The sequence below is a fragment of the Polyodon spathula genome, chromosome 7, assembly GCF_017654505.1.
Source record: "Polyodon spathula isolate WHYD16114869_AA chromosome 7, ASM1765450v1, whole genome shotgun sequence".
Lineage (NCBI taxonomy): Eukaryota > Metazoa > Chordata > Actinopteri > Acipenseriformes > Polyodontidae > Polyodon > Polyodon spathula.
The window spans coordinates 22,994,001-23,006,637 of NC_054540.1; the positions used below are offsets into that span (position 1 = coordinate 22,994,001).

Below are 12,637 nucleotides of genomic sequence, written 5' to 3' on the forward strand. Positions count from 1 at the left end.
AGCTATCAAGAAGTTAGAAAGAGTAGTCCACTGTCCCTAATAATAATAACAATAATAATAATAATAAGTCTTCCCATATTATAAACGTACATGTCTACAAGCACTGTAACAGGGTAAAAAAATAAGGCCAGAATACTTACTTTTTTTGTAATAACAATAGTAAAAATATATTTAAAAAAAAAACACCTAAGTTTATAATACTTTAACTAGAAGTTAAATAAGGCAGGTAAATGGTCCCAGCAAATAGAGATTAACACTTTTAGCACCAGAATTCACACCCCTGGCAAACAGATGTACAGACAGACAATGTATCATTGTTATCAAGAAGACTACATTGCTTGAGATTGTTAGTACACCAAAAAAAAGAAAAAGAGTATTGTGTTGTGGAATATGTTGCATCTATTCTTCAATATACAGTGGCACTTGATGTAAATGAAGAACGCTCCAGTATTATGGTCCATGTTATCTTTATGGTCCATCATGTCCATTCTGAAGGAACATCCCTGGGACCCCTTGGTTTTGTACACCGGTTACTGAAGCCTGAAAATGAAAGAGTAAATGTTAAGAAAAACAGTATTTCTAGTCCTACCATTTGTGCAGTGACTTGTAAAGATCCATGTCAGTTTTGAGAGGATTATCCCCCCACCTCCACACTAAAGATCTGACTGAATTTATGACTGATGGCAGACTCATTTGACAAGAATTCTTCCTTATTCTGGAGAACAGACCAAAAGGTCACATATATATCCCCAGAGCATTTGAAACACCTTCAATCATCTGTGCTCCTGGCAGGCCATGTTGGCCCCACACCCCACTGACTTATGGAAGAGGTTTATTTTCATGTGTCCAATCCTTGTATATCTATGAAAAAACAATATATAAAAGAAGGATAGATTTGCATACCTAGGTCTGTGCTTCCAGCTGAGATTCCTCTCTGTGATACCGTGTCTCCCCTGGCACTGGCTGTGTTGTCTTGTGCAATGCAATTTATCTGGTTTCTACTATCTCCTAGACTGGGATCATCTACAAAACAGAGACTAGTCGGTTTATCTGGTAGCAACAAATGTTTTAACATAAAAATCATATTGGCTTCAGAAAGTCAACCAACCAACCCACTCTTGAATGAATGTTTACTTTGAACTTTAGGGGCTCTCACACAGTTTTAAAGAATTTAAAAGGATTTCAGCAGCATTACAGAATACACTTGGATATGTTTGATTGTTTTTTAGTTGTTGCTGTTTTGATCAAATGTAGCTTCCACAAGATTGGAAAAATTGTGCCAGTATAGGTGTCATGCAAAAGAAGAGCTGTGGAACTCATGTCCCACATTGTCATTTTAGAGCTTGTTTTAAGGCTTTCCACAAAAAAGTATTAACTGCAGCAAGTCATTGACGTAAGACAGGGGTTCCCAAACTTTTTTTTTTTTTTTTTTTTTTTACCTGAGCCCCACCTGTTCCACTGCAATAGGCAGTGCGGCCCACAATTAGCACTTAAAGAAAAATGACTTTTTTTCTTTCCTTTGAATCTTCATTAGTATTTTATTGTTGCTTTTCATTATTGTATATATACAAAAAAATATATAGAATGTTGTTGTTGCACATATTTTAGGAACCCCTGATGCAAGAGGTTGAGTAAGTCCAGTTGGTCCACTTAACCTGTAATGACACAGATGTAACGATACCCTCCAAAATGTGTGGCTGTGGCAATGCTGTCCTGCCCCTCATGTATTTCTGTGTTGTATGTTGCGAGTTGCGTGTTAATGTTGGTGTATAGTCACTGGTACACGGGATGTAATGAGGTATGCGCATGAGTGTTTAAAATGTATATTTGAATTTGGGCACAAGGATTGCACAGCACTTCACATGCAGGTAAAATGTAGTAATATGTGAGCACGGGGAATTGCACTTATTAATTCACGTGCAGTTGTACCGAGACTCCAATTGAATGATTGATTACACTATGTAACACAATTTTTGTTCCTGGGTAGTAAGTGTTATTTCCTAATTGCTTATGCCTCAAAAGTATAGAAAATGGCTATTCCCCACAAACTTTGCTTTTGTGACCAGGACAGTGATATTTCAAAATATCACTATTTCCAATGGGAAAACGGGCAAATGTGTGTCTTTTCGTTCACATAAAGTCAGAAAAAAACAACATATGAATCCAAATTAACATGTATTTATACTAAAGTAATACAAAAAAATTTCTGACTTTATGTGAACGAAAAGACACACATTTGCCCGTTTTCCCATTGGAAATAATGATATTTTGAAATATCACTGTCCTGGTCACAAAAGCAAAGTTTGTGGGGAATAATAGCCATTTTCTATACTTTTGAGGCATAAGCAATTAGGAAATAACACTTACTACCCAGGAAAAAAAAAAAAAATAATTGTTACACGGTGTTAGCAATTGAGTCTCGGTACAGCTACATAAAAGCAGCATGTTTTCACTCACTCAGGGTTGTGTGTTCGGTGAGTGGAGAACAGGTGTGGAGAGGAGAAAGTAAAAGTAACGTAAATAATTGATTTCAGCTCACCGTGTTTGTCTGTGTAGTCCATTTTGTTTGTCTCTTTGTTTTGGCTAAAGTGTTGTGTCCTGTGTTTTGTTTGTCTTACAACCTTATTTTCTGTCTGTTCATTTATTAAATGCTAAGCGCAAGCAAGCGCTCAGCTTCACCAAAACGCCACCTGTCTGTTTATTTTGTGTTGATTCCCGTTTCTGGTCTGACATCACCCACTGCAGCCGTAGTTGTGACAGTGGCACATAAAATTACACAGTAAAAGGGAATACATATAAAGAAATGATACTGTAGAAAAACGTACCATTTTCTGTACTCCTAGCTGGTTTCCTACTCTGTAAAAGATAAAAAACGAGTAGTTAAGTAAGCTTGAAGTACCATTAGAGTTGCTAAATGTAACTAAACTGAAGACTTCAGATTACCTTACTCCTGATCACAGACTGGTGGAATTCTGCAGTCGATTTCTGTGGAAACCCAATCCACTCTGCAGAATGACTTGGACCAAGTGTTTTAGAGGTTAAAGAACCTGCATTAAAAAAATGAAGACAAAAATCATGGAACCGCAACTTACTGTAAAACGGTGCTCCGTTTTATTTTTTCATCTGGAACAAACAACTAAATGGACTTTCTTCAGCCAACTAATCAATTTACAGCTATAATGATTGCTGCTCTTTTCAGTCAGAGCCTGCTGATGAAACACGTACCAACATACCCTACCCCTGCATTTAAATACACTACATTTGATTGCTGGGGTAGTATATGTTTTATCGCAGTGAGATACAGTGCATATGAACCCAACTAACTCAGCATATAATGTTTAAATGTGACGGAAAGAGGTTGCAGCATGGTTTATGCTGTATGGCTAGATACTGGTGTTACACTGAGACTGAATCCACGTTGTCTGTTTAAAATGAAGTCAAAGGTTTTTTTGTTTTGTTTTGTTTTTTAAATCAATAATCATAGAGGGCATTTCCTCAAACACTACATTTCCTTAAAAACAGCACAAGAAAAACAGTTTAGCCATTCTCAGGTGTTATTTCTGCTTCCTATCAAATATATGTGTAAATAACAAATGTTTATTTAATTAAATACATTTAATCATATTCATCTGACAGTTTTAGAAATAAGGAACTTAGCTGAAAATTTGAAAACACATCCATCTTACTTCTAACAAACTAAGGCAATCATTTTACGTTGAGTCCACTAGAGGGAGCTATGAATTTGAATAATTTCTATTATTATCCAATGATGTGTTTTTATTACTATGTGTTTATTTAGCAGACGCCTTTATCCAAGACAACTTACAGAGACTAGGGCGTGTGAACCGTGCATCAGCTGCAGAATCACTTACAACGTTTCACCCAAAAGACAGAGCACAAGGAGGTTGTGACTTGATCAGGATCACACAGTGAGTCAGAGAGTGATCCGGGATTTGCAAGCCCTTTTCTTTAATCACTGGAGCACACAGCCTCCTTATTCATCGTGTATTACTCTGTCTGCACTCATGCTTACTTGGCTTTTAAACCAGCAAATTTTATCTTTATGACCATCTCTGGAGAAAGCCTAAGCAAGAGACAGTTGTTGTCTTGAGTAGGTATTTTCTTTCCAGTTTGTAAGATTGTTCATTGCATTTCAATTACTCACCATTGACTGATGTACTTAATAATTCCCTTTTTTGTTGCTCTGCAACAGGTTTTGCTTTCTTTGGGTTTTTCATAATCCCTGACCAGGCGCATAAAATTAAACATTCATAATGTATAGACTGTATTTTACTATTTATGCAAGATACAGATTAAAACCGGTATAGCTCATTTTGTGTTGTACACTGAACACTTGCAAAAACTACAGCTATGAGACGAGTGGCTCACCAAGATCACTCGCCAGACGACGAGATTCAGGGGTTCTCGCAGGCAGAGGGGGAGGAGAGTCTTCACTGTTATCAGAATCTGAGACAAAACAGAGCAAATATTATTACTGAGGGGTGAACAATCACAAAAACCACAATTTAATGCATGACATCTACTGTCCCCTGCATTTTAGTTTTTAAGGTGGAAAATAATAGTTTGCAAACACAATCTGTCCATCGCCTGCCTGGATAAATCATGGAAACCAACTTTATTTCCAATAAAATTATAAAAAATTGACAGCATCACTGTGAATAGAATACTATACTCTTACCAAACCTTGGCAATTACTGTAAACCACTTCATATGTGTGACCTCTTTTTAAACAGTGAAACTGTTGTTTTCTGTAGTACAGTATATTGCACAATGACATTTTAATTCAGCCATTTAAATGATGAGATAAAGCAAAAATGTAGACATTGATAAAGAATTTTGTTGAAACATTGGTCTAGGTCCATATATCAATATAATGGGAGTGTTTTAATGGCAATACATGGAGAATATAAGAATCACTGTACTGATATTTGGTACAGTAACCCGTCACATATCCACCCTAACCGTTTATCCGCCATCTGTTCAATAATAGTTTATTATTGAACAGAGAAGACTAGTTCAGAGATTGTAGATCCTTCCAAAGCTGTTGTACACGGTGTGTATGCGCTTCATGTGCATTCACTGCTGGTAGTGTCACATGAGCTGTTCAGTGTGTTGATGTAAATAAATCCTGTTCGCCTGCAGGGTGTATAAACTTCAACCTCTGTCTCGATCTCCTGTATCTTTCTAAACAAGGAACTTAGGGGAGCTCCCTAATAAAAGTTGAATCTCAAAACAATAATTGTGTGAATATAGTAATTGTTACAGGTATTTAAAACAGGATTCATTTATCCGACTTTTTAACGTATCCCCGCTTACTCTGGTTTCACTGCAGTCGAATACGCAATGGATTACTGTACATGCTCCACTACAAATACCTTGTCTTGTATTTTTTTCTTATGTTTCCTAATTTGTTTTCGCTCATATCACCAAGTTCAAAATAACTGCCTGTTCACACAATGCCCCCCCCCTCTCTCTCTCTCTCAAAAATCTTCACAAAATCTGGGCAGAATATACAAAGATCATTTTCCAGTATAAAGAGTAGGTACGTAAAGCAAAAAAAAAATAAGAAAAAAGGAGAGAGAGAGAGGAGAACAAGAACGAAAACAAAGTAGCACACATTAGGACAAAAACACTATACAGGAAGGAATAAGCACACAAAGATAGTTACAATGTATTTATGATGGGGCAAGGAAGCTTTATGTTTGAACACTGTTTAGTTCTCCTTGGAAGTGGTTACAACACTGTAAATCAAGGATAAAATAAAAGAACCTTGTACAGCAAGGTTGCTTTTGTTTTCACTGATAAGCCTCGCTTCTCCAAACCATTATGATCCAAGTAGTTGTATTTCAGACCTTTCAAGTTTTATTGTAAAGTGGTTTTTAGTTCTAGCATGGTACCTAGATTTAATCCACAACAAATCACCCAGTTTATGTCCCTCTGTGTCACTTATTGTAAGGCAAACAACCTTAAGATCTATACTCTGTTTAGCATATCTGCTGTACTTTACATTGTGCCAATATATACTACATGGCAGTCCAAAAATATTAATTGCCTAAAGCAAGTACCAGTAACACAATAATAGTTTAAGGAAATTTCTTATAACAGAGCATGCAAATTAGTGATGTTATACAAATACAAATTACTCCGTGTATAAACAGTATTAAACTCGTGCCAAAAAAAGTGTAAAATAGTGTTTTCATATATTAAAAATAATCTATTATAGTAATTGTCTAAGTGTATATTGTAAAATGCTACTATTTTTTGATTTGTAGTTATTCATAGGATATCTATGCAGAACAAACAAACAAAAATGCTTGTGAAAAGTGGCGCTTGTGAACACTTTTCATTTAGTAAATCATGTATTTACATAAATATATATATATATAATATATATAGATATTATATATATTATATATATATATATATATATATATTCGTAACCATTAACACCATAAAAACAAACAACTTCTGGAAGGCAGGCAGAAACAACAGTGCATGTGCAGTCCTTTTTGTATAAAGAGCTATTCAAAAGCATTACTTTGCCAAGATTATTTAGATTTCTAACTTTGGTATATAGATTCAGACTACTGAAATAAGTTACTAGATGGTAACTTGTCATTACAGAATGGTCTAGGAGCCAGAAGATCCTGGGTTTGAATCCCAGCTCAGTAGCTCTTGACCCTTTTTGTGCCAGTCCAACCCAGCTACAAAAATAGTTTAAAGCAGTAAAATAAAACGACTTATATAAAAAAAACAAACACATAGAAGAGAGGCAAGATTCTCCAAACTTCAGAATAAAATTGGCAAGTACCACCATTTAAAAAAAAAAAAAAAAAAAAAAAAAACAAAAACAGTATCCAAAGCATAATCAACAAGTACAGAGAAACATCATCTGTAATTGACAAACCCAGGACTGGAAGCCCCAAAAAGCTGTCTAACAAGGATGAGCAATACTTGAAGATAATATCCTTAAGGAATAGAAAGAAGACAAGCATTGAATTGACAACAGAACTGGCAGAAGGCACAGGTGTCGTTGTCCATCAAATCAACAGTACGAAGGTCACTCTTGAAATCAGGACTTAAAGGATGTGTTGCAGTAAGAATACCTCCGTTAAGAAAGGGGAACAAGACTAAAGGCTAAAATATGCACAAGAACACAAAAATTGGACTATGGAACAATGGTCAAAGGTGCTTTGAACTGCTGGTGGATGGACAATGACACCTGTGCCTTCTGCCAGTTCTGTTGTCAATTCAATGCTTGTCTTCTTTCTATTCCTTAATGTTATTATCTTCAAGTATTGCTCATCCTTGTTAGACAGCTTTTTGGGTCTTCCAGTCCTGGATTTGTCAATTACAGATGATGGTTCTCTGTCCTTGTTGATGCTTTGGATACCACACCTTGAAAATCGAGTGATACGAGCTACTTCACTCAAGTCAAGGTTGTTGTAACAGTAGGAAACACTAGTGGATGCTTTGATATATTCTGCACATCAACAATTTACTCAGAGTAGAAAAATGCAATGTGGTTAAGACTTTTGCACAGCAGTGTGTGTGTGTGTACTGAGCATCAAAATAAACTTCACTTGTACTTCAGCATCAACAGAAACTTATCACTTATATCTGGATAAAATTCAGTAGATGGGATCAAAAAATGACAAATTCCGTTTTAGAGCGGGTGCAGTGACTTTTTATTGTGCCGATTAATAACTGACATCACAAAGATGCTGCAAAATGATCTGTCGATCTTGGGCAGGTGTTGTGACTCTTGGTCTACCAGTTCATGGCTTGTCATTGAGACAGCGTGTCTGGTTATACCGTCTCGCCAGGTTTGAAATTGCTGGCTGTGAGCACCCAAGACAACGAGCCACAGTACGCTGCCCTAGTAGAGCTTCCAACATGCCGATTGCAAGTAGGCGCTGCTCTCTTGACAAACGTGGCATATTACTGTTTTTTTTTTTTTTATGTGATTTTCTTTATTGCTTTTATTCAAGCTTGCAGTTCAACAGCTGAAATCACTCCATATCCAGTGTCCAATCAACCTTCTCACTAATTAGGTGATTAAGTGCATATGTTTCAGTCAGTCACTCAAGCGTGTCATGGTCAAGGATGACTGATCGAATGATTAAAAAGAAACCAAAAACATTTCGTCCATAATGTCCATAATTTACATATCTTATTTTTTTTTCAAAAATAAATGTATTACAATAGTGATAAGTTTCTTTTGATGCTTGATGTATGTATGTATACAAAAAAATCATATTTAATAAAACACAAACATACTTGTTGATGTTTCCATACTGAGCGAGCTTGATGGTTTTTGGGTAGCGATAGACATAGACGTTACTTTTCTAGCTGTAACACTTTCCCCAGTAGTGGTGGCTGAAACAGTGGCACTTGCGGTTGAACTACTAGATAGGTTTTTGGTTTTTATGGCTTTCTCCGAGTCCCTCCCATCAACTTCAGAGTCAGAGTTATCGGAATGGAGAGGGTTGCTAAAACTAAGTGCCATTCTGGTTGGTGGGGTTTGGGCACACTGTAGATTGCTGGTATTTGTGGAGACTGTCTGCAGTGCAACAGTTTTAGTGACCTGGCTAGGAATATTGGAAGACTTCTCTTCGGCAGACACAGGAGAAGAGGACGGTGCCTTTTCAGGGCTCGGCACAGACCATGCAGCATGTCCTTTCTCTTTAAGGGGAAGGTGGTTGGGTCTCGGGGGAGGGTCAGATCCTGTGTGCCTCTGACCCGCAGTCTGCAAGCTCCCTTTGTCAGGCCCTGAGCAATCTGAACAGAGGTTCTGCAGGGGCTCAGTGGCTGAATCTGCAGAAAATGAACCACAACTGAACTCCATGAGAGAGTAGGAGTTGGCCTTAATCGCCTGTCCCCTATGAAGCATGCTGTTCCCATCAAAGCTTTTTGGCCCCTCTTGAAGAGGCACCTTCTTGATCTCAATACTCAGCTTTCGCTCAAGTCTTTTCTCAAAGGGCTCTACAAGAGCTGGGTTGTTCTCCATCTTTGAAACTGGCTCTGCGGGTTTATTGTAGTTTTTGTTGTGGTTAGTGGCTTGGCTCGACGCTAGATCGTACAACACCGGCTTGGGGTGGTATCGGTCACTGTCCTGCCACACTTTAGTTACAGTGGGGAAGGCAGATGGAGGAGAAGGTGTCAGGATAGGCGGGACAGGGTGAGGCTCTGGAGGCTGCAGGATCTCTTCCTTGGCATCGCCTTCAACAAGGCAACTGAAAAAGGCGGCACATAATTTACATTATAAAAAGAATGGAGTAGCCATAAAAGTGGTTTGATTTTCCAAAATAAATATAATAAACAAAGGCTCCAACAGGGCCCACTGCCTATGCAGCTCTGTGTATTTATTTTGCAAAATGTTTGTGTTTAAAGAAAACACTGATTTTATTTTGTTATATTCTTACTGGACATAAAAATATTTAATAAACCATATATATCAACTGCAGGTTTCAGATTAAACTTGGTGGATTTCAGGTAATACCATCAACAGAATTTCAGGTCCTAATACTGCAAAGGCTTTCACAATTCTTTCAATAAAAATGTACTTTTCAATCAAGACTAAGAAATTTTTGACTAAGGGCAGGGTACATCAAATCAAAACTACATGGGTCTTCAATTTACAAGGCACGACTTAAGAAACAAGTTAAGCAGAAAAAGATAATCTGTGTAACATTACTGAAGCATTTAAGGAAACACTGAACTACTTGTATCTTATAAATTTTTCATTGTACGTGTAATCTACAATTGAGTGACTTAGAAAAATCCTCTCTCAAAAGGAACCAGTAAAACAAAATTATATCAGTAAACCAAACAAAATCAGGTCTATTATGATCTTGCATGAAAACTGATGAAACATTTCTTGCACAAGTGCGCTTTATGGAGGCAGTCACACGCATTGTTTAGGTGGGTGTCCCTCGTTATAAAAAGTCAAGAACATGAAGGTAAATATTAGAAAGAAAATATCATTGACAACCATCAGGTGGCACACTAGATATCACTAAGTTCCAATACCTATCATAAGGCATTTAGGGAATGCAACACAAAGAACCTAGTTCCTACAAATCATTTAAAAATAAAATTAATACGCTATGTTTACTGCACACTCATTTTCTGTGTTTGATGTGTTTAAACAATGTGAAGGTCTGGATTACAATGGAAAAAGATCAATTGCCTGACTTCAATCTCTCATTTCCAGGATGCTGAGGTAAGAAACATTAAAACATTCATACATTTTTTTAAATTATTTTATAACCAAGACCATAAACCACAATGCAAGTGATAGAAATTAATTTTACCACCAATAAAAATTAAAAATCCACTATATAACTTAGTTTAAAATATTGAAATCGGGAAAAAAAAAGGAAAGATACCATATTCTAGATAATTTGTTTACATGCAAGTGGAATTTATTACTCCATTATTTTTCGACATTTACATGCAGACAAATATCCAGAATACTGTCCATCTTGAGCATGTGCAATGGCAGAACTACAAGAGTTTTACTTAGCAAGACCAGTTTAGCAGGAGTAATTTCCTGTTTAATTTACTGTATTGTTTTTATTAAGTAAACACTACATAGATGATTTCAGTGAGGTTGCAACCTATTCCTTCCAATAACTTGGCAACAGCTTCTCATAATCACCTACTGTGGAACAGTATCTGAAGTAGATAAAGGCAAAAAAGATGACAAACTTCATTCCAACAATATAAATATAGTATTGTTCATAACAGTGAGGGAGTTTAAAATGTTTCTCTGGTAACTTGTATACCTGCTGTATTGCAGGATCAACCTATCAGCTTTGGAAACACAGGATGTTTATTTGCAATTAACAGCAGTTGTCCCACCCAAATATTTATTTTTATTTATTTTTTAAACCAACTTTAACCTAATAGCAAAAAATATAGAAATAGCTGCTCTAGACAAACATACTTCAATGTCTTTGTAGCAGGGGGAGATCTGTGCTGACTCTGCTGGTGTGCTCAGTGCTGCAGGAAGAGGGCAGCAGTCGTCCAATAACCGTCTGCGAGTCATGGCAGTGACACGACGAGGTGGGAAAGGGGGTGTGTGGACTTTCCCTCTCTCCGAATGGCTGGGAGGCGGGTCTTGGGGAGATTGTTAGCCCTATAAGATAATGCTCTACTGTTTCCTCAGGTCTGCCCTTTTAAACGCGCTGAATGTGCGGAAGCACTGGTCGGGGATCGAGAACCAGCGAGGAGGAAGAAACAGACCCAACAGCACGACAGTGACAGCGGGGAACCTTTGGGCAGACCCCCGAAATATTGTGGAGAGCAGGCTAGTGAGCCGTGAGTGTAGGTCGGTGATCTGGGTCGTGCGGGTAGCGGCGACCGGGATATCGCTGCCAAGTGCGGCACCTTTTATTTGTAGTTTTATTACTGTTTTATTTTCCCTTTTCCTTTCACCTTCTATTTTTGAATTATTCTTTTGAGCACATGTAAGTGCGCCTGCACACTGAACTGTTTACCGTCGTTTGGTATTCCCGTGGTTCTATTTACCATAGTTGGTAAGCAGACCACGGACAACAGCGCCCTCTGCGGGCTAAAAAGCAAAAGCACAACTTGAAAATAAAACTGGGCACCTGTGTGATGTTTTCAAGTACACCTGTCTGCCTCCTGTGTCAGTGAATTACCCACCACCCTTCCACAGACTTGCATTACAATTTTTTTTTTTTTTTTATTTTTTTTGGTATCCTGCAAGCGCCCACTAAGCTATAAAAAAAAAAGAAGAAAAAAGTTATTTCGATAGTCAACTCCACCTAAAAGATATTCTGTAGTGCCATAGTAAAATCGCAAAAAATAATCTTTGGATAACAAAAATACTATTTTCCTCCATTTTATGCAGTTGTTGGCAAAGTTGCATTATCAGCAGATTAAACACTTTAAACCACATAAAATCACATCCTTAAACAAAAACAAACCAATTTGGTTGATTTGAAGCCCTTCTCTTACAATACTTAATTGGCAATGTTGTATTTCTTTTATTCAAAAATCAATAAGTTTGCCATGTTGACAAACAAACCCCATGCTTAGACAGACATTGTTAGGAGTCAATACCTCCATTTATTTTAATAGAAAATTATCCAAGCTCTGACCAAGGCCAATCCACTGTGAATATTTACAGAAGCTCATTTAATGTATTTCACTGTGATACCACCATGTTCTTGTCCAAGAAATGGAAAACTATTACAAATCTATACAAAACAGTCCACATGGCATCTGCCATCCAGAGCAAATAACTGGCCTGCCAGTTTCCATCTGGGAAGGGTTTTTACAGTATTTTGAAGCAACATTAGCAAGGAAACGCAAACATGAAAACCTAACCTTTGCCACCCACTCAGTACCTCCCATGACATGTGTAACTCAGCTGGCCTTATTGAACTAACATGAATTTAAACAATGAGCAAAATCATCATGTCATAAGAAAATACAATCCATAAGATGTATTAATTTAATGGAACTCTGACAAATGAACCTAAATTGTTAAGACACCAACTGAGAGTATAAATTAAAAATGCGATTACTATGTATCGATTGCATTACTTGATTTAAAAAGTGCCAGAGTACACCGAAAGCTTGA

The 12,637-nt window shown here is 37.2% G+C and overlaps 1 protein-coding gene across 1 annotated transcript in view; it reads right to left on the reverse strand.

Moving 5' to 3' along the window:
- Positions 1–256: 256 nt before the first annotated feature.
- Positions 257–12,637, reverse strand: part of LOC121318363 (tyrosine-protein phosphatase non-receptor type 12-like) — a 40,459-nt gene continuing 28,078 nt past the window's right edge. The window contains exons 13-18 of the mRNA XM_041254937.1: positions 8,302–9,257; positions 4,390–4,467; positions 2,944–3,047; positions 2,826–2,856; positions 904–1,023; positions 257–540 (exon numbers count right to left, since the gene is read on the reverse strand). Of these exons, the coding sequence (XP_041110871.1) occupies positions 479–540; positions 904–1,023; positions 2,826–2,856; positions 2,944–3,047; positions 4,390–4,467; positions 8,302–9,257 (1,351 nt within the window). The 3' untranslated portion in view covers positions 257–478. The remainder of the gene's footprint in view (positions 541–903; positions 1,024–2,825; positions 2,857–2,943; positions 3,048–4,389; positions 4,468–8,301; positions 9,258–12,637) is intronic.